Source organism: Buceros rhinoceros, unplaced genomic scaffold, assembly GCF_000710305.1.
Source record: "Buceros rhinoceros silvestris isolate BGI_N320 unplaced genomic scaffold, ASM71030v1 scaffold2114, whole genome shotgun sequence".
NCBI lineage: Eukaryota > Metazoa > Chordata > Aves > Bucerotiformes > Bucerotidae > Buceros > Buceros rhinoceros.
Genome location: NW_010408646.1, coordinates 9,469 through 32,807, shown reverse-complemented (window position 1 = coordinate 32,807; position 23,339 = coordinate 9,469). Strand labels below are relative to the sequence as shown.

Here is a 23,339-nt window from a genome sequence, read left to right as displayed (position 1 = left end):
AGAAGTTTTCAAAATTTCCCATCTCTCATTCTGTCTGTTCTGAGGTACCCAACAAGTGTAGGTACCTTTGTTTAATGGTATTTTAGATACGCTAAGAATTTAAAATTATTCAAGCTGAAAAAAATCAGATGCTTTTAGCAGATGAGAATGTCTTTCATGAATCTAAAATAAAATCAGTTAAACAAATGGATTCTCTATTTTCTGTGGCATTAGTTCAAAGAAAGCACATGACACAGGGATTAGTATTCAGCAGACTTCTTACTTTATTGTATAAAAGTAATTACCTTTTAAATACTATCCAAATTAACATTTTAATACCCCTCTGGGTTTATACATTTTAAAAGCATAATATAACTCAGTACCTAACACAGAGGAACCCTATTTCCTTGTCTTCTAAATTAGTCTGCTGTATAAATTTGAATAATTCGCAAATGCAAGTGGCAGCAGTTCTTTCTTTTACAAATAAGACTCATATTACAGCCAAAGACACTCAATATTTTCAGCACAGGCCACTAACAACTTGAAGAGCTTAATTTCCCTCTATTTGTAGTTCTTGGCAAGCTATTTGTGAGCAGCAGTCTGTTATGTTAACCATCTTTATGTTTTACTAGATCTCATCAAGGAAAAATATATGACTTAAAATATATGGAGTCCCAGCTCAATCCTTTGGTGACTTTTGCATATTAAAAGTCCCATCTGAATAAAAGAATATATAAAATTCACTTTTATCTATTAAAATTATCGAGAACATCTGACTGTTTTCTTATTATACATAGATACGTTTTTTCGTGCTGTGATGTAACTTTCTTAACAGTGCATCTTGCAATAAGAAAAACTTTCTTCTTTGATCGTTGTATTTTGGTTTTTTTGCTCAGGTATGAAGAAAGCTAATAATTTCATAGTATGAATAACAGTGTAGCTAATTTAACAAGAACCTTACACTAGAATCAAGGGGGCAGCTAGGAAAAGGCTTTACGTTTGTAAAGAAGAGATCAACCTGGACAAAAAGAAGTTGATGAGACAAGGACAGGAGAGATATAATAAAGATGTAGTAGGCTGGTCCACCAAATATCTCAGCTGTCAGTGGACCCCAAGAATGCATATGGAGAACAAGATGGGATGGAGCTCATAGTGAAAGAACAAGGGTTTTGCATAACTTTTGGAAAATTAATTTTATTGATTAAAAACAAATGCAGTGATAACTACCATAAGGCAGCCCTGTGAAAATGCAAACTGCACGCTGTCACATCCCAGAACAGGTTTGGTGACAGAGCCAGAAAGGCATCTTCTATAGTTCCAGAACTATCTGGCATTATTCTCTCTGCTAGGCTGATATCTCCAGTCTAGGGACTTGAATCTAGATCCATGTGCTGCTTCTGCATTGCTGGCTAAAGAAACTATCGAAAGCTCAACTTGTTATCAGAGCAGGCCATCTAATCTCTTGTCTTCTTTCGATCAGCCCTAGTTTTTTTTCTAATCCTCTAAAATATTGTGTGCATGATTTGCTAGTCTTGAATACCTAGTTAGTCTTGAGTGACTCTTCTAGTTACTGCATGGGTTTGTACTTTGGTTTGAGAGAGGTGACAGACGTGACAGTTACAATAGGAAAAAACTGAGCTTTATCTTGCATGACAAATTAGCAGCATCTCATAGCTCCAAATGTTCTTTGTGGTGTTTGTGGGTCTGAAAACTCCCGAATAAAAATCTGTTTATGAAAAAATGAGGCAGAATTGCAACTTTATAGGTCCATGATGATGCAACTTATTCTAAAATATTCTCATAATTTCTACAAGTCTGGGAATTTAATAGCTATTGAAAGAAACAAATGCTTATTAGATAATAACATATTTCTTGCCTTCGATTCATGAGGCAGTACCATTCTAAAATATGAGGGATGAATGTGTGTGTTGTATATGTATGTATATATATCTACTTAGAACTGTAGATCCTGAATATCTAAAAGCTCTGACTCTTTTGCTCTCTGTTCTATTTTTCCTAAAACATAAATTTTTACTTAAGCTTAAAATGACAGCATTAAAAAACCCCTTGAATTTTCACAGAAAGGTGTCACTAGCATTTGTTTATTTAGGATTTTTTTAATCATTTAAATTATTCATATGATATGTAATTTCTCCATTTCGCTTGCAGTTAAGGTTTTGACACAACGTTATGAACAGGGAAAGTGACAGTCTAATTCATCTAAGTAGCATTGTTTCATTGCCTTTGTGAAACGGACAAGTGAGACCACAAAATTAAATATGGGTTTCAGAGTATGACCGCTGCCCTCCACGCTAAGTTTGTCCCTGAACTTTTGTCAGAGCACAACTGAACACAGTGTTTTTAGAAGGTTAGAAAGAACAAACCATGTGTACATTAACAAGTAAACAGACATTTACTTAGTACAACAGAATGCTTTTACAAAGATCGGTCTTTTATTGTTGCCTTCCTTGATCCCATCCCAGGTGCATAGCATCTCTTTGACACAAGCCCCAAAAGCATCCACAGCAGTATAACAAAATACATTCAGTATCTCTGACGATCCCTGATTATTAATACCACTGTTGTGATCCACAAGCACAGCAAACATAAATGATTGCTCTTCTACATAGTTTAATGTGGCAGTAATCTGTACAGTGTTTTGAGTTTTAGTTGCTTCCCCCCACCCCCACCCTGTGCGCCAAACTCTTATTGCTGAAATGATTTGGCTTTCTCAGGCAGAAAAATAGTTTTGCTTGTACGTAGCAGCACTTTTCTTCATAACAAACAAGATGTGACTACTTCCAATAGAAGTGTATTTAATGTAATGTACTGAGCTCATTGAGTATCTTTAGCGCATTCCCATCGTTAGAAGAAGAAGTACATTTCATAAATCTATCCAGCTCTTCAGAAGCCAACTCTTCATTTTTTTTCTTCCAGTTCCGGCTTGGCTTTTTCTGGCTGCTTTGATGCACATTTGATCATGACTCCTTTTCCCTGGAGAAATCAGAACTTCTCCTGTTTTTAAAAAAGTGGATGAATTAGATGAGAAATGTCCTGGAGCAATTAAAATTCCTGATCCAGATACCACTGAAATAAATGAAAATATTTCTTAAGATGCAATTGGATCATGGCTAATGAGATAATTCTCAGAGGTCCTGTACAAAGGAGGAAGCTGGGGGAAAGCGGAGGATTCTCATGGTTTTCAAGTCCTTTGTACTCATTGTATTTTGGTTTGCTGTGAGAACTAAGGAAGTTCCCAGTCCATTTTACACAGTTGAGTGGCAGAAGCCCAAAATTACTTCAGAAAATGTATCTGGTTTTAGTGAAAGCCCCACATCTGGCCCAGCCTTCTGGGCTCTGGTGGCAGCAGAAGCCTACATGTGTCACTGCTCATGGAGAGCTCACGCATGCAAGAGAGGAAGAAAGGAGCCAGAGTAGCGATGAAGAGTTCTCCCTCAATTTAATAAAATTGTCTGGACACAAATAATTGCTGCAAAATCTTTGCACAGAACACACAGCTGCAATGACATTGTACTTTATACTACCTATAACACCACCACCCCAATTAAAATTCCTTCCTCTCTTCTCGAGCTTGGTAAAGGGAAGAACCCATCCTCTACAGTAACCAGGCTGAAATGTTGTTTTCAGGGCATCCCAGCTCCAGTTCCGCCTGGCTGCAGCAAGGTACTCCTTTGTCTCATTATAGCCCCTCCGTTGAAATCACGGAATTATTCACATCATTCAGGAGCAGGCATTTTTACAGGCAATCCCGTGCTCTCTCTCATTTCAGATACTTTACTACGTGAAAACACATCTTGGCAAAAATGGATCCAAATTAAAAGAAAGCAGGTAGGTAGGAACTTTGGAGATAATTATACCCAAGTTCAAAACTTGATAAAAAGGAAAGCAAGGATTTTTTAAAATGTCATGTTTTAGGTAATTGTAGGTGTTCTTTAAAGCCAGAATAAAATTCTGGACTTTATATAATTTGCCTTAGGAAATGTTACTTTCAGTTCATACACTGCATTCATTGGAGGAACAACTTTAAAGAAAATATATGGACAAAAGATGATGCGTTATTTCAGTATTATGGCTAAAATTTTGCTTTTATAAATCTTCATAATTCCAAACCATTTTGGTGCTGATGATCTTTTTTGTTTTACGTGCTGACGGGATTATTTTGGAAAGAGAAGACTAATCTTAAAAAAAAAAGAAAAAATTTACAGCATTAACTTTATCTGTCTAATTGAACATCTCTCTCTTTTTTTTTTTTTAATTGCAAGTTAAAGGTCCTTAGCGTGATTTTCACTTGCTGTATTTACTGCTTTGTTTGAAGGGAGAAATATAATTTATGGATTTGTCAAAAATACTTAACCGTAAACAAGCTAAAAAACGTATCGGTGTTCTGTAAGGAACAGATAGGATTACTGTGTTCACAATGAAATATCTGGAAGTTCTTTGTGCTTGTTTGGTTCCCATGTTACTTTTAAATTATTTCTGTTATTTCTTCTCTATCAGGATAAATATTTGGGCTGCTTTAATGCCCTTAGCTTGGAGAGGCAATAGGTACCTTGTATAGGTCCTTGATAGCACATCAGTACACAGAAGGTGTATAGACTCCTTACAGCAAACACAGTAAGATAAAACTAAGATAAAAGATAAAGATAAAACTATTTTACTAGACAGCATAAACCACAGCAACTTAGTGAAAAGTCTCCATTAATTAAATACACAAGGAAAATTGTTAGCTAGTAGCTTTTACTCAGTTGGGAAACACAAACCATTAAGGTATTAATTTCTGTATTTCTTTGAAGGAGCTGTAACATTTTGCCATTGTGCTGTATTGAGATTACAAAAACATCATCATTGTTTTTACTCATTGGGTGAAGCTGTTTTGCTTTTGCAGCTACTGTTGGAAACTAAATGTTCATTTAATCTGCCTAATTTTATCTTTTCCTGGCAACCATCTTCAGGATGGTGGCTTTGGCTGAAGAATCTCTGCTTTATCACCGATCTGCTGAAATCCTGGTTAGGTTAGCCACAGATGCAATTTTCTGAGACATTAGTGGTTTTATCCAGATGCAGTCTGCTTTATTTTTCCATGCTTTAAGATACAGATTCTCCAGAAGGGCCACACTAAGTACACTACCGTGTCTGTCTTTCTCTTCTCTCACAGGAAGTGAAAGTAAGTATACTGTAAACTCAATTTTCTGGAACTAGCAAGGCCACACAACTACCAAATTAATGAAATATTGTTGGGTTTGACTAAGTAGATAGAAAACTAAACACAAAATATTTATTCAGTCTGGTATGTTGACTTATAAAAGTGCATTATTCTCCTCTGGAAACTTTGATGCATCTATATGAATTTTTTTTGTGGAATAATTTGACTATTTCTATATGGAAGATCACAAAGTGACAGAAATAATAATTTCAATCAGTAAAGACACAAAGTTACAAATCATCAAAGTACTATTCCCTGCAGTAACCGTATATTAATATCTTTAAGAAAGCACAGTTTTCTCAGTGGGTTGGAGATTTGGGTTTTTTGTTTGGGTTTTGGGGGATTTTTTTTGCTTGCAGTAGGGAAAAAGTAATCTGGAATCATAAGCATCTTTCAGTTTTCAGTAAGTAAAAGCCATTCTGCCCTGTTGGAAATATCATGGAAATATCACTACGTGAGTAGGGGTTTGGCAGTGCAGTAGGGCAGCTGAACGGGGTGCCAGAACAGTGGGTGTGGGGAATGGCAGGCCTGTTTGGCAAAATGTTTGGAAAGCTGGTATAGAAATTAGTATTGATTCGCTTCAAACTCATGCTGAACCCACCTTTCAGTAGCAATAACTAAATAAGAGATTAAAATCAGTAGAGTTTGTGTTTCTTGCACATTGCAAAGATTGTTCTTCTAATGCAGCATTTCTTAGGCTATATTTTTGTTTATTTACTTGAGCCCTCCTCTTAAAATACACCAATCAATCAATCCAGTCCCCACCATTCCTACCTCCTGACCCTTTAAAATAAGGGGTGAGTGTCTTCTGGTTTGGGATATTAATGATTTTGCACATTAAGACTACTCCCCATGTCTCTGAATTTTCTCTCTCCTCTCTCCCTTTGTTGTCCTGAGAAACATTGTTCTAAAAGATGAGAACTTATTCTTAAGCAAACTGTGAACAGGATTTGATGATGAATTGATCTTGCGCATTTTCTGAGAATATTACACTTTGAATGGTTTTTCCTGAAAAGTAAGAAAAATAGTATGGAAAGCTAAGCTGATAGCTAGGGGAAAGCAACTGAACAAATAGCATTGCTTCAAAACACCTTCCAGTTCTGTACCTGTAGCATGTTGGTCAGCAATTCCAAAAATTACCTCAATAATGGATGCAGCACTGACCCCAGTGTCTGGAGTCGGGGCTGCCTGGAAATCCATTTTCCTGCCATAAAGCAGGGGGTGTGTGCGTGTGAATGGATTCTGTCTGCATTATTTATAGTATTAATTTGATAAATAATTTCCTTCTCTATGTCTCATTGTAATAGATTTATTTCCCACTGTTTGACATATCTTTCTGCAGGTGGTGCCGGCTAGTAAATCATCTGAACAAAGCCTGAAAAGCATTGCTTGTCTTCTCATGAAAATGAAGCGTGAAGCCATAGATACACAAAAAGGAGATATTATCGTAAGTAAGTTCACATGTTTTACTACTCTGCTATTTATCTTATTACCCAGTAAGACTCACTAAACAGAGCAGTTTGGTAAGTGCTCATGCTGTGCTACAGCATTAAACTTACAGGCTGGGGGACTGCAGGAGCTGGGAGAAAACATTAGGAATGAGGTTTCTACCACAGACAGGCTCCCTCAACAAAGCAGTACTGAGTGAGTACTAAGATGCAGAGGTGGGACCATGCAAGGTGGGAAGGGAAGGCTGCAAAACTAGAAACTAGTCAAACTAAACTCTTCATAAAAACATGATCTCAAATTGTGCTGCAAGGGCATTGCTTACACTGAGGAGAACTGTTCAGTCTAAGTCTATTGATCTAGAGCCCTTACTCTAATCTGCTTTGTGCCCAGTTTATTGAGGAAAAATACGTAAATATGGTGTCATCTGAGCAGGATGAGACCAGAAGGATGCAAGGGACAAAAAAGTACAACCCATACACTAGTTGCTATATTACTGGCAAGGGGCATGCTATAGAAAAACTGTTTCAAGTAAAGGACCGCCTCACTCAGGATCCAATAAGAGTTAGTGTTACATTTATGGAGAAATTATAGAGAGAGTATTGCTAATACCATGTGATGAGCTGTGTAAGGGGGACGGGAGGGGTTTGTGCTCCGTTCAGAGCTTTGGTATTTGGCTTTTACTTTGGCCACAGCTGATGTTTGTCTTAGGTAAAATGTATTTGTGATACTGGAAGTTGATCTCAGGAAAGGACCTTTGGCGCAGCTGTAACTAAAACTCTGCTCTTGAGGATCTCTATATACACTTTAGAGGTGAACAAAATGATGAACAAAGCAAAGAAGGTCTGACTGCCATCTCTCTCTGTTGATGTTCAAGATAATTCTGGAAGCAATTGAAGAACTTGGGCTACAGGAAGAGATGGTCTAGACGCTGTCAGCAGCTCATAGCTGCTTCCTGATTTCCTCAGATCCTAGACAGGCTATGGTTATCACTCTGCAGTTCCTGCCTGGCTACATTTCCCCAGAAACACCGACCAGAAAAACAGAAGAAGAGCCCTAACCCAAAACTGCATTGTGGTGACTCCTTCCCTCCCTGAATAAGGAGAGTTAAATTCCCACTCAAGAGCTATAGAGCAAGCAAAAAGGCTACACAGCATCATGAGGTCCTGGAAAGCAAACACAAGTGCAATGTGTTCATGAACTAAGCATAATCGTTTAAAAAACTTGTCAATCTAGTAAACAGAAGCAAAATTTGGCCCCATTTTCCTGCCACCATCAACACGCAGAAATTACATAGTGGCTAGAAACCAATTTCACAATTACTGGCTTGTAGAAAGATGATCTAGGATGCACAGCAATGTGACTAAGCTTTCTGATGGGAAATACGGCATGTGGGTGCTGTAGCTAATAAGAAATGCTGCATTGAGTTTCCTCAGGAAAAAAATCCAGCTGGGCTAAGGCCAGTTCTGCAGTACGGTTAATGGGCAATCCTATTCTCTAGGATAGCTTTTTCCACGCTTCCTTCTTTTCCAGACTGTGCTGCCCTGTGTACCTAAGAAGCAACTCCAGTCTTTCCTGTCAAACACTCAAACACAAAGTGAAGCTACCTTCTTAGAAAACCTGAGTTTGTCCAATATTTCAAGTCTTTCACACTCTGTAGTTAATGTGGGACTTCTCACATCTCAGACTGTGACTTAAGGATGAGATAGCTGAAATCTTCCAGTCTTCCCAGGAGTTAGCTATCATTGTCATCCAAACCCTTCTGTGGCTACAGTTTGTGAATTCAGACAACGTGCACTGTTTCACAAAAAGAAAGACTGGCTTAGATTTCATTGCTTTTACACCTCAACAGCTCTTACCTAAAGTCAAGTTCACTTCATGCTGCTATTAAATTTAAAAAAAAATATAAAAAAAATTCTTCCCTTAAACCCAGAGCAGTGATGATTTGCAGAGCCCAATTGCCTTTTAAGCAATGAGGTAGCAACAGTCTTTGCCCTGTGATATTTTAGAAAGGTTTGACTCTTTATCCTCAAAATCTTGGATGTGTACCCTTGTGGCCTCTTAATTTTTGCGTGTTTTCCCCAAAGTAACTATCCAATCACAAGGCTGAACCTTAGAACTGCTTTTGTGTCTTGCTTCCAATATCTCACCTTTCTCTTTCTCTGTCCTCATTCATCAGTGTTATGCTGGCCTCCCTATGCTCTAGCTTGTTCTGGGAAGTTTTTATTACCATTATTTTCACAACTCCATCTATCCGATTCACCCTCCTTGCTTTCTCCTAGAAGCGTGTGAAAGGACACACAGACCAAAAGTGTGATCTCTTCTAGGGTTCGGTACTAGCACGTACAGTCTGCTCAGGTGATGATGCAGGCTTCTCATTCAGCCATTCATCTGTTATCCTTTGTCGGATGAGCAGTGAATTATCGAATTTAAAAAAAAATACTGCTGCAGTTGGGTATTTTGAAGCAGTTCTCTTTATTTTTCTTTTAAAAAAGTAAAAAGTCCTGTTCTTGAAGTCAAGCAATTACTTCCTTGTGCTTCTTATCTAAGCCTCTTTCTGCCTGGAAGTTTTCTCCTCAACACTGTGTTACACATGTGCTTGAGTAAAAGGACATTTTTCTAATCTTCTCACAGAATCGCAGAGTCATTTTGATTGGAAGAGACTTCTTTACTTTTTCAAACACAGCTCCATCTAACAGCAGCTTCCATTTGCCACACAGCTCTGTTTTGTTTTCACTCTATAAAGAAACTCGTTTTTCTTCCCAAACATACCCAGAGATGAAAAGTGGCTGTTTATCTCCAAAAATTTCAAGGCTTGATACAGAGCCCATAACAAGTCTTGTTCTTTCCTGGGCTTTCATTACCTGAAACAGATGGTAGAGGAGAGGTGCAGTCCTGCAGGATGCTTTCTCTGAGGAACGCAATTGTCTTTAGTGACAGTTGGGCAAATGTCAATTTCTGACTCATGCTACATATATTATGCTTTAAAAAAGTATCTTATTTGGAGGAAACACAGCTTCTCAGACTTTCCTAAAGAATTAAAATGGCTGAAACTTCTGCCCAGGATTCTAAAAGCAGCTTTAAAGTTTCATAATTCTCCTTGGAATCTTCACAGACGTATTTATTTGTATAATCTCCTATAGATGCTTTTACAGGAAAAAAACCTTACAGAAGGCCTGTGGAAACTACTCATATTAGGAACTCAAAAAATGCCACTCTGATAGGTAACAAAGACAAAAACATTAATTTGAATTAACATGAGCTCTACTCCGTACTACAGAGCTTGTGGCTATTCTGGGACAAAATCTCTCGTCCTTCAGTGCATAATACTTTGGAATATTTTAAAAAAATAGGACTGTTCCAAAATGTTTTGAAACTTCTTCAGAAAACTTTTTCAAAGCTTGGATATAGTCTATCTCCTACTATTACAAAACCACGATCCTTCTCTAAAAATGAGGATAAAAGTACTTCCTACTGTACATATCCTAGTATATAAACTCATCTGAAATGGCTCAAGCTTGTTTTAGTTTCACATAGGTCAGCAGGTCATTGAGGACTCGTGTATCCAGAAGCTCAGGTGCTTGCAGTGATGTCTGTATGCTTTGAACAAGGGATCTGGCACAAAATTCTCACTACTTTAGTGAGCATGCAAATTAACATCACTGAATTCATTCAAGTCATTCTGGTTTCCCACTTGAGAAAGCGGGGACAGAAGTTAGCCTAAAGTGTGATTTGCTGCTGGGGTAATTTGATAGTTAACATGTTGCCTCCTCATCAAGGTCCTGATATCTGAAAAAGTAGATTGAGCTCTGGAACAGCTGCCGTTCACTAATGCTTCATCTGGAATATAGCGTGCACTGCAAACTTGGTCCAGAAAAAGCATCTTGTTCTTATGAGTTGTTTTATTTCAGGTTATTAGTGATTAAAACATTAGATAATCAGTGCATTTTATATTAATACATTACTACTAATATATTAATATAATCAATGCATTTATTATTATTAAATACAAGTATTGCTACAATATTTGACCCTGCTCCACTGAGGCAAAAGCTTTGTTACCAAAGTGAGAAGTAGAATCACATACTTGGGTAAGTTGCAGTGGTGGGGGAAACAACTAGAAGTAGAAGCAGTAAATTATCTTGATTCTTACGCAAGGCAAGGCTTTACATCATTTTAAGCAGAAGTGATGTCCAAAATCAGTTTGTAAAGATAAAGTCCAGCTGTCTCTGAATGTCATAAAGTCTTACATTTATTTTTTTTCTTACTGACTTCAGAAAGGAAAGAAATGCCAAGAAGCTAGAAGAGCTTTCAGGTAGACAATAAATTAACTACTGAAATGGGACAAGGACCAGCCATACATCAACAGAAACAAATTGAGCATAGACAGGTTCTCCATCTAGATTAGGGAAGGGCTCAGCTGATAAAGCCAATAGAATTAAAGAAAGAAAAGATGGACAAAGACCAGACAGCTCCTGAAATAAACTGGCTAATCAGACATATTTGTCATGAGAGAGGACAGGATCTTTACCTGGTGTAATTGGCACATTGCAGCTAATCATGCTGCGTGACTGCATTCAGCAGCAGCTGTTGGCCCATATGACTGTACTCAAAACTCACAGCCACACTGGAAGCGTAACATATACTTTCAGTGCCATAGTTGCTATGCAAAGGCAACATTTTTATAAAGTAATTTATTTCCAGACAATCCAGCAAGTTAAAGTTTAATTGACATATTTTTATATATATAATAAAGAGTATTTCTAAGCATACGAGTTTTTTGATCCAGCTTCTTCTTAAAATGGTTTATTTTTATAATAACAAAGTGGAAAGCAATGAATTATACCGCATTTTTCATTATTCTCAGGTCTTCACTACAGCAAGAATACTCTAGGATACAAGATGCATCCAGCATTCAGACCTGCTAAAATTTGTTTGGGGGCCAAGGGCCAAATAAATGGGTTAGGCCAACTTTGCTCTTTCCTCACTAGCAACTTAAACATCCCGCACCACCTTTTACCCTCCCTCTTTCTGGTATTACTCTTACACTCAAATTCTTTAGATGCTGGTCTTGTTTCTCCAGGCTCACTAGGACTGGTGGACTGTACCAGAATTAATCTTGCTACTTTCCAGTTTCTTGATGACTGAATTAACAGCATTCTTCCCATAACTCTTTTTTCAAATCTGTGGGGAAAAAGCTAATGTGATAAAACAACAAATTATCATAGTAAAGGATGAGTGACCTTACAGAACAAATTCTGTCTTTTCCGCAAGTTTCAGAGCCTCATGCATCCCTGCAGCTGATAATTTCCGGTTGATATTCCTGTATCGGCATTGCAGGAGGTTGCGGTAAGTGGTCCTCAGGTCCCGATTGAAGAAGGCATATATGAAAGGGTTAATGAGAGAGTTTGCGTAACCCAACCACAGGAATGTTCTCTCAACCCACAGTGGGATACAGCTGCATGCTGTACCGCAGATGAAGGGCCTGGCGGTGGAGAGGAGGAAGAAGGGCAGCCAGCAAACAGTGAAAGCCCCAACAATAATCCCAAGCGTAGTGGCAGCTTTCTGTTCTCTTTTAAAGATGGAAATGTTTTTCTTGTCGTGCTTTAGGAGTCGTGAAAAATTAGTACATTCTTCAGATTCCTTGTGCAGTTTTACAACTCCATTCACAGAAATCCCTTCCATTTCTTCTGGCCGGGGAAAACCAGCAAACTTGTGTTTAGCAGCACTCCTCTTGGCAGCTTTGTAGATCTGATAGTACATGAAAAGCATCACTGACATTGGAATATAAAACGCAACTGCTGTGGAGTAAATGGTGTAGCCGAAGTCTTGACTGATCAAACAAACCTTTTCATCATTTACATTTTGGGCCCAACCAAACAGCGGGGGTATAGTGATAGAGGCAGATAAGAGCCACACACACAGGATCATTTTGGCCATGCACTTCCCATTCTGCCTTACAGGGTACGTAAGAGGTCTCGTTATTCCCAGGTACCTGGAACAATAATGTAGAGTTACTGTATAGTGCAGTGGTTAGCTGACAAAAATTATTTCACGTAGCCTGCCCTGAAACAAAACATCTTTGGCTAAGGTTTCTAGCTTACATTTTTCAGACCTCTCTTTGCATGTATTTCAAATGTACAAATTCACCTCTTTCACATTAAAGTTTACAGTGATGATATTCTGTATAGAAGATCTTTTTTCCTAGAAGGAAACCTCCCATTGGCCATAATGGACTGCGATTTTAGTGAATTTGTACAGTCTTCATGCAGATAACTGATTTTTTGGCTTTTAAGGAAACCTAAATTTTATTTGGCTAACATGAAATCTTGGAGTACAGAGGAACACCCGCTCCAAAAACCTACCACTTTTTGTATGGAGTGCACGGTCAGGTTAAAACCAGCATGCATTCACCTTCATTCTTCTTACATATGCAGCAGTTATGAAGATCTTTGCCACTAAACTGAGATGATGAGTTGTCTTTCTTACCTTCACATTTCAGATGCGAACCACAAACTGCAAACTTATGCCAACGATAGATTATTTCAATACTATAATTCTTTTTATCATCATTAAATTAGAAATTGTATTTATTCAACGTTCAAATTTTTACTGAGCAAAATAACAATCTAGCACAACATCAGTTTAAGACAAAACCTAGTTTTACCAGAAGCTGTTTCCAGTGGTAAACTGTAAACAGACAAGAAAAGTGTTTATCATGTGTCAAGTTTTCACAGAAAAAAAAAAAAGTCATTGACAGCTTCTACATTTCCTAAGCTGTGATATCTTAAACAACGTATTTTTTTCTAAATAAAAAAATATTGCTATGGCCTTATATAGCTAGAAAGCAATGTCCTAAGTTTGTGTTTACTCTCAACTACAGAAAAATTCTCTTTTTTTCTCCCTAGCTAGGGGAAGTGGTTTTTAGATGGAATTAGATGCTTTGTTTTTACACCTAACAATTTTTACTTTAAAATTTGGTTTCTGTTCAGCTGGAACTTACCTACAAGTTACCATTAACTCTCAAACTGTTCTTTCTTTTCCTCCCCACGAAAGAAAAATTTTGAGAAAAATCAGTGTGATTCACTATGTTACTTGTAAAAGACATGGTTTCAAATCACATTTCGTAACAACATTTTGGTTTCAAGAGGAACCAGTGTTTAGTTATTCAGTAAAGGTTTTGGAGGCTGACAAGCAAGAAACACAGAAACATGATTACAAGTATTTGGGTGGGGGGTGGGGGAGGCAGGCATTTTTCCCCTCTCTGTTCACATAGCAAATTAAATTTGAATATTTGCCTGGCTCTGTGGGATGCTGCACTGTTGATTTTACTGCAATGCAGTAAATCATGGCCAGTACTGCTGCCTTATACAAGCACCTAGGTATGCCACAGTTCTGAAAGTAAAAAGAAGCATCATTTCATGATCTGTTCCGATGAGTAACAACAATCCCTCTCAGCAATGTCATTGATTTTATATTGCTGCTATGGCAAGTGCTACATGAAGGAGAGAACTTGCTTATTGTGCCCTATTCTCAACAGCATGACCAAGTAAATTCCAGCAGGCCAGTATTTTACCGGTGAAGCTGGTGTCTGGTGGGCCCCTGAGCTAAGAACAGTTGTTAAAATCATCTGGGATTAGACCAGCACAATACAGGGATCATGCTATTTAAAAAAAGCTGTTTCTTGTGGCCCTCTCCATCAGCATTAGAATACAGCCACTGGACCAGCTTTGGCAGCTACGGGCATTCTGTAGAGTCCACAGAGATTTCAGTTTCATACCATCGCAGCAGAAACTGTTTGCGCTCCCAAGTAGCTGAGAGCTTTCCAAGGTGCTCCAAGATGTAAAAGAGCAGAATTCTTGCAGTGAAGTTTCAGGGTTTAATTACCCGAGATACATCATACTGCTTCAGGTAATGTAACTGCAGCATGGGTCAGTTATCAGCTGCAGCCCTTCTGGGACAAGAGTGGCACACCCTTAGAATTTATCTGGGAATAGTACGATTTAGCTACAAAACAGTTAAACACATCCTTTGTGCAGAAAGATTACTTGTCACTTACAATGTGTTGTTTTAAAAAAATCTTTAAAAGAGAAGTTGGCCCACCTTCGTGAAGTATGTATTTTTCTAGCTGTTACCCAATTGGTCATTAAAAATAACACACTTACGAGGTGAGCTTTATTATGTAGCTAAAAAAGTTAAACTGGATTTCTGTGAAAATCAGATCTGTGGGCTGCATGCTCTAAATGCTTACTGATGCATTCTCATGCATCAGAATATAACAAAAAAGAAGTCATGAAAGCAGAAGTATACTGAAAAGAATTAAAATTCATTAGTTTTGCCTTGGCACGACTCTTTTGGAAGCTATCTGTGCTTCAAAAATGCTATTTGATATTAAAATACATTAATTAACATAAAAATATACCAGCATCCTTTCTGCCCTATTCATTTTGCTAAATGCAGTATGATAGGGAAAAGAAGTCATCAGGCACAAATGCAGGAATTTTATCTTTTTATCTCTATGTATGAAATTCATTACCCTTGAAAACTTAACTTGCAACTTCAAGATAATATAAATCACTACTGTTGTCTAATACACTAGAGAGTGTCCAAAATAGATTCATGAACTTCAAAAGTATTGTGTCAAATTCACTGCAAAAATATGCTTTGTAATGCTTAATCTTTAATTATTACCTAAAAAAAAAACAGACTAAAGGAAAATCAGTTGAAAGTAAAATCAGTTGAAAGTAACATATTCAAAAATATGTAACACCTTAAGGCCTTAGTGCTGGGAAAGAATGAAGTCAAATTCCCTAAAAAGCTCATTTCATGTATCTCAGCTATTCCCCAAAATAAAGAAGTGTCTCAGACTTGTTATTCCGAGGTTTGTTTGTTTTGCACGTCACAGATGTTCATGTTGATCTTGGTGAGGAAGAAACTGTGCCTCAGTTCTCACTTGCAAAACAAAGGCAGTGCTTTATCCCAATCTTCCTCCTCTGAGTTTCCTGACTATACGTTTCTGCCAGTCAGGGCATCTATCCATAGGACAGCCAGCACAGTGAGGACTATATCTAGGTTGCTCCCCAAAACCACAGTACTGCAGACGGACAGCTTTTGTTTCTCATAATCTGGCATTTCTCACTCTGTGTTGCCTGATGCTGTATGCAGAACACCAAAGTGGAGGATGTTACAGCAAATGACTGTCAGGTAACACCATGAGAAGCACAACGTATACTCCAGTCGTGGACCTGCTGTCGTTACAAGATGAAAGGCTGCTGAGTGGAGAAGAATGAGTAAGGAGAACCTGGCACTAGTATCTAGTGGATACAACAAACACAACAACAACAACAACAACAACAACAACAACAACAACAACAACAACAACAACAACAACAACAACAACAAAAGAAAGAAAAAAAGAAAGATGATGGGAACCTTTTTGTACTATATCACTGAAATCTGAAGAACAGGCCCTTGCTCAAAGACCTCAAAATAAGAGGAGACAACATAGACCAAAAAAGAAGGCAAATGGTGAGGGACAGAGAAGGGTTTTTTTTAAACAAAGGTGTGTAAACACATGAGCACATCATCGTTCTGGGATGATTTCTCATGATTTCTTCAGTGTCTCCTCTTCCCCGTCGGAGCATCAGAAACTGCCACAGTCTCATTCAGGTGTGAGGCACATGCAGGAGTTCTAGGGAGGAAAAAGTATCCCTTGTCATCCTCCTTCTGGAGCCCTGCTCAAATATAGGTGGGGGGTAAAAAGTTTTGTCCTTCATGGGGTGCTATCGTCAGCTCTTGCCATTTGCCACATTCATACAGGGAACACCAACAATGGAAGTTGGTGTTAGTCCTTTCTTGCCTTTTGCTTAAAAAAATCCATCTCCCTGTGATCCAGTTTTCTTTACCAGTACCTGTAAATGGTTATTTATCATTTTCTGACAGGAAATTGTTATAGACAATTTATAACCGTTATAACTGGTATATAACTGCTCCTGAGATCATTCCATTTGTGGGTTTTTACTTTCTGGTGTGTTTTGATATTGATGGATTACAATGACCACACAAAATAGTTTTTATCCTACAAGGATAAAAAAAAAAGTCTCCATTGTCACTTGAGCTGTAGATCACGCAGGGGTTTCTTATTACAGAGTGCTCAATATATTAAATGTTACAGCAAGCATTGTAATGTGACATACACGGGAAGTAGAATGGTATATGGCAGAGGGAACCGGCATCCACAGACCCTGGTGTCTGATTCCGGCACTTCATTTTACCTCTCTGTGACTCTGTATTCCCTCTCCCCATTTATGTTTGTCTCAGCTATTTTCTTGTTGTGAAGGTTGTCATACATTTCTGCTTGTACAGTGATTATCAAAGTGGAAACTGGACCACCACCATGTCCCACTAGATATTACTATACTTAAAAATATGATATGATTTCTTTTCTTGTAAATATATTTATTTCATTCCCTAATCTAGGAAATTGTGGAAGTAGTTTGCCTTATCTGCACTACCATGGAGTGAGTTCACAGCCATCTACTTATTATTCACATGAATAACTCTCAGTTTGTGACTGAATTGATTAGTAATTCTGTATATGTAGAAGAAGATATCAATTTTTCCTGCAAGAAGAAAAAAATCAGCAATGTGAGGCATAGTAACATTTCTGATTAACCAGGCATTACTTTTTTCCTTTTTTCTTTTTTTTTTCTTTTTTCTTTTTCTTTTCTTTTGTGGTGTAAATCTAATTTTTTTTTCCATCAGCAGAAAGGTTTGTTTCCTTTAGTTTGTGTTCTTTTCCTGAGGAAGATAAACGTAGCCATAGTATTAAAGCTGTAAAAATGGTGAATTGTTCATACCTACACTGGAAACTTTGAGATGGGTCTAGTCCTCACACCTTTTGAAACATCCAGAATGCAAACTGAGACTTAACAGCTACATCAACTTAAACAACAGGAAGAAAATAATAATAGGATATCCAGTTTGGGATCCTGTGTCCAAAATATTTCTTTATTACTTCTGTTATATGCCTAAAAGAAGTAAAAGGACTTGCTTCTCACTGAGAGAAAAGTCACAGAGTAACAGAAAATGTTAACAGCTAAAAGCATTTAAACTCTTTTGAAGCCTCCTTCCCAACCCAATAACAAACTGGATTCACCGTGACATCAGCATAGTATCTGCCACTTTTGAAGCACACACGTTTAATTCCTTGGTGTCTGGTCTCCACGTACTTTAAAGGCAAATTGAATTCCATTCTAACTAGTCATTTCTCAGAATTCACTGACCTGATCTAACGGATGATTATTGCAGGATCAGATTAGCCTCTTTCACTGTCTGACTTTGCTTTTATGAAGCAGACAGGATTACAATGGAATAAAACTCGAAACACTGCTGGAAATGATATAGATGTGTATTATAGCTACTTCTACCAGGAAGTTTGACATGTTGTTCTGTTATTACTTACCATTTGATGAGGAGTTGCACTTAACCCGAGGTTCTTTCAGTTCTTCCTCGTTTTGTATATTAAAGGAGTCATAAAACTTTTATTTCAAAGACACAAAAATGCTTACTTCTCTGCTGTTGTGCTCTTTTTCTAGCACAGAAACTTTCCAGCTTCAATACATATCTCTTTGTACTGGTTTCTTTGCCAGTCCACAGCTATAGAATCCTGTCTAATGATTCACCTGTAATAATAACCTGTTCTGAAGAATGATGTTGATCTCCTGAGCTTCCTTTGGTGGCTGTGATTCTCTTACAAACTTTCATAATTTTTCTGTTTAATTCAGTGCAACAGTCATAGACACATCACAAAAACAGAACAATGTATTTCCTAAAAGCTGTCCAGTGTTCAGAAATATTCTTCCCAGTATAGAGATTGATGTAGAATTTTTTTCCTACACTTCAATATATTAAACAGTAAATTAAGTGTAAATGTAACAAGCTGAAACAATGATCAAATCTATTATTTCTGTTATAGATATGTCAAAACACCAACCAGAAATTTTCCTCTTCCTTTCAAAGATACTGTGTTTATTCTAAGCTAGAGTTGTTTTGTCCCACAGACTTGCTTTTGCATAGAATAAGGTATACAAACTGATCAGGGAAATACCATACCCACGGCCTATTTAGCTAATTGAGATGGACATAAAGGGATAGAAACACAAAAAGACTTAAGTGCTGAGACATGAGCATTACAGTGCACGACTGTAGTGTTATAATGTGAAAAACAACCTTGTTAATTATCGTATGACAACACCGATACCTGCCTTTCTGCAATACAGACTGGCCTGGTAATCACATAATGATAACTGCCAGTTCATTGTCTGGGAAGAGGAGGATGTTTCAGAAGCAGTAAAATACTCTTCTCCTTCCCAGAAGTTAAAAAATTACTGAATTCATTGCATATATGACAGCTTTCAGAACATTAATTAGACAACTTTAAAATCTAAACATTAAATATTGTGCAACGTTAGAGTGAGCCAGCAGAACTAACAAAATCAAACCATTACTCAGCAGAGAAAAACAGACTTGTTCAACTAGTGCTGTGCTCAATCTAGTTAAATTTTGCAACTCTTATATGTAGTGTATCAGTACATAGTTTATAAAAAGTCTTAGCACAGTGTTCAGCTTCCGCATCTTAATTGCATGTGCTAGAAATGGTTAAAGATCTACTTCATCCTCCTCAGTTGACAGTGAAGGCAGTAACGTGAAAGATCTTAAATGCATGTTTTGGTATCCATTCGGTTAGATGGTCATGCTTCATGTTTTCCACAATGTCAACATTATTCTTGTTATTGAAACGGTGATTCTTTAATTTTGATACTTGGAAGAATGAGAACGAAATATTTGTTTTGCTTTCAGCAAGGTTAACACTTTCTATTATGTCCCTTCTTGTTCTTGATTAAATGTATTTCCTTGAATTCTCTTTACAAGAGGAAGACACTTGTTCCCTCTGTTAAAGAGGGTTCATACTGAATACAGTACTATACTTTTATTGTACATAGTAAATGTTCTGCCTTGATTTTTCTTCTCACAAATCATTGTAGGGAGTTATTTTTGATGGAACTCAAGAAGTATAGGCTTTCCTGGCAGTGGGGGAGGATTAAGTCAATCAAAATTAAATATCTGTTCATTCTAAAGGAATGTAATTTGCATAGCAGAAGCTTATGTTCTCCTCCCTCACATTTCTTTCAGTTTCTCTGTACTTTCATGGACCTTCTTCCTCTCATATTGCATAACAGTTTCATATTTTCATTTATTTTAGCTCATTTTTCATTCTTTTTTCATTCATTCTATTTTTATTTCACTTTCTTGCCCTGTATTTTTCAATCTTCATTTTTGTCTCCTGATTTAAGTCATCCATCCCATAGATGGGGGAATGTATTCTGCTCTCATTTTAAGAAATATATAACAACTGTATTGCCAGAAAGATATGTGCAATCTCTTTCTATTTAAATTCTATCATCTTAGTCATAATTTCTGAAACCATATTCCTCTTCCCTTTGGCAAATTTATTCTACCTGTCCTTGCCTTTTGCCTTTCATTTTGCCCCTACATTACTGTGGAAGTATTTGTCACCAGTCACCTCCTTGCTCTTAGCTTCCTGACAAAACAGTTTGGCATCCTTTTATTTTCCACTGCAAATAATATGCTGTTTGGAAGAAAAGCTCCAACCAAGTAGTTTGCTGATGTTTATAATGCAACAGCGAGTTACCTGCCTGAATGCTAGATAATATGTATTCCCTAGGCAGTATTTTGCAATTACATGAAGAAACATTCTATATTATAGACTAAACACTCTTATTAACTGTCTTCGAAGAAAACAGTATGTGTATATTTTCCTTTCTTCTATCTTTACTAATAACACAAAGGCAGGAGATGTAAGATGATAAACAGATTTCAGCCCATTCCATCCTTCAGCAGCCTCCTGGAATCTAAATTTGAACACTGAAAAGGTTTTGACAATGAAATATTTAGAATTAAGTCGCACACTGTAATGGAAGACTTCCTATTTTTAGATTTTTTCAGAATGCCTGAACTCCAACTTTGTGGGTTCCATCATCTCTCGTTTCCTGTGTGTAAGTGTGGTTTGCTTACTGAGTGCAATCGGATTAATCATACACAGAGCTCAATAGTGCATCCGACCCTACTTCTTGATAGATAATCTGTAATACTTTAAAAGCTCTCTAAATCTGGGCAACCACACACAGAAAGAACCCATTTTTCTCTTTACAGTGTTCATCTGTTCACTGTACAAGGTTGAGGAGGGAAAAAAAAAAATTGTGCTTTTCTAAAATAAATTGTATAAATGTGTTGGGGACACAGTACCCACTTCTGCACTTTCACCCTCCCATAGACTTGTAAGTTCCCTTTAATTAACATTGGTTTTTTGTTTTTTGGGGGTTTGGGGTTTTTTGTGGAAGAAGAAGTAAGAGAGTTAAAAGGCTTTTCCTAAATTTTTCTTTCTTTTTGAAAGTAAAAAATTTGTATTAATCAAGATACAGGATAAAGTACAATTTACAATACATATTACTACCACTTCAGGAATATTCCCTAGAGAAAGTCTTCTCAGGCTTTTTAAGCAATGCCTCACTTCACTGAATAATTCTCCATGGAATTCATCATAGTACACGCACAAGGGGCTTCACAAACGCAGGCGGCCAGGCCCTCACACGCTATTACAGCTTCACAGCCTACAGTACAACTTACACTCATTGTTAAGTCATTTTACCAAGCTAGGAGAAAAAGCAAAAGCAAAACATCTTTTAAAATGTCTGTTTGCTGCTATATTCAATGCAGTGATTTATATCAGAAAACACTATTTTGTTTAAAAATCACATCTCAGTTCACTCCATATCGAGTGTCTTTTTATCATTGCAAAATACTTTGGCCTCAGAAACAAATGCAATGCATTTGCGTCATGTCAACTGTTGTACCTAATTACATGTAGACTGATGTCTGTCTTATGTAACTTTTTCATCTTTATGTGTATGATGCAGTATATCACTTTATTAAGTAACGAGAAGAAAGCTAGGAAAGAGGTTTCTCACATGGCCTTTTGAAAGGAGAGCTGGTTACATCCGAAGAGCAAAAATTAATCTGAGAATGACTGATAAATTATTTGCCATGACTGGAAGGAGGTGGTGCTGGCAGAGAGCTTGAGGAGCAGTAGAGGAGATCTTGAGCGTGAATGCATATAGTTAAAAGCTACTAAAAAAGGATGAGGCTTGACTTGAAATATTGCTTAATTGTGTTACATGGGACTCAACAGGGAAACAGAGACGGAGATGTACTGGGAGTTACTTACGTTTGTCCTTCTATCAGTCTAGAGAATCTGAAACAGCAAGTGGAGGTGTCCGGTGAAGGACTGGACCACTGGACGCTGGTAAGGCACTGGAGGAGAAATGACATAGCTCTACTCTTTCTTATTTATAACAAAGAAATTGGGGAGGAATGCTTTAGCACTGGAAGTCTTCTTTATGAAGGTCATAATTCCTGAGGAGTTAATCTCACACTCAGATCCTTACTCCCAAGCATTTCTACGTCCTGCACAATAAACCTCACTGTCCTGGCAATTACAGTCTGTCAGAAGTCAGGCATTAAACCCAAGCTGCCCAGCTGATAGGCAGAAGCACTCCATACAGCTGGTGTTTGCTGATAGGAAAAACCTTAGTTGTTGCTTTGCTTTTACTGCAGGGGAGAGTAACTTCAGGCAAAGCTGTGGCATCTTGAAGTGCCAGCTGAGATGAAATTCTGATTTTGTTAAACAGAGGCAGTTCCTGAGCAAAAGAAAACAGAAAATCCTCATTTTTCTCTTTACAGTTCCCCCTATCTTACCCCTCTCATCCCTCATGTCCAGGGTATTATCAAAGCCAATGAGTATTTCAGGGTTTTGAAGTACTTCTAAGATTTTTTTTTCCCCTTACTGCCTTCAGAAAGGGTTTTAGTTCTCAAACTCACAGCTTATTAACAGAGCTCAGATCTCTTGCCCTCCCATTTCCTGATGGTGCTGTCCTGTGGCAAAGACGAGCACTTGTGATTCCAGCCAGCCTGCTGGCTTCAGCCAGGCTAGAGGAGATGTGCCAGCAGACAACCACCAGACATGCCTCAGTCTGGGGTCCATCCTGCAAGCATTCAGGTAGGCGGTCATAAAAATTCAGTGTGTTTTCTCTCAGTTCCGTGTCTGCCAGACACCAGCACAAACATCCCTTAGGTGAGCAATGAGGCAGGCTGATAGCCCACGCAATCTGTGTCTATATTTTGGCCAATATATCAGTCTACCATCTACTCCCATGCATGTGCAAGCACGTACACACACACACCAGATGACTTCTTTATATCTGGCAGCAAGGTGGATCTCAGGACATATGTGCTACAAACAAGTTGAAAACAGAGCAAACTCCATGAGGATCTTCAGAGACGGTCCGGAAGTGCCTGTGTCTGCACATGGGAGGGTGCCCATGTGGATGCAGCTGAAGCAGCCATGGTGGAGGCTTAGACTGGGGATGGGACACTAGGTCTTTCTTTATATGGTTCTCAGGAGGAAGAGGTTGCCAAAACAGTACAGCGATGTCCAGTTCAATAACACAAGAATGCAGAACTCCCAAGTCCCTGTGCCCAGCTGAATGCTCTGGCTGTTCCCTGGCCCCATACTGGCATCAGACCCAAGTCTCCTGTGTCCCTTGCTTTT

At 37.9% G+C, this 23,339-nt stretch overlaps 1 protein-coding gene across 1 annotated transcript; it reads right to left on the bottom strand.

Moving 5' to 3' along the window:
- Positions 1–11,746: 11,746 nt before the first annotated feature.
- Positions 11,747–22,502, bottom strand: LOC104492371 (5-hydroxytryptamine receptor 7-like). The gene is made up of 3 exons (XM_010134924.1): positions 22,487–22,502; positions 21,972–22,073; positions 11,747–12,645 (listed from the first exon to the last, which is right to left on the bottom strand). The coding sequence occupies exons 1-3, from the start codon at positions 22,500–22,502 to the stop codon at positions 11,894–11,896; spliced, it is 870 nt and encodes a 289-aa protein (XP_010133226.1). The 3' UTR covers positions 11,747–11,893.
- Positions 22,503–23,339: the final 837 nt, after the last annotated feature.

Bases quoted from the DNA above. Each gene is read 5' to 3' on its own strand.
- LOC104492371 (XM_010134924.1), bottom strand. The intron at 12,646-21,971 runs GATAGAAGGACA...ATTATTGTTCCA, and splicing joins TGTTTCAGATTCTCTAGACT to GGTACCTGGGAATAACGAGA.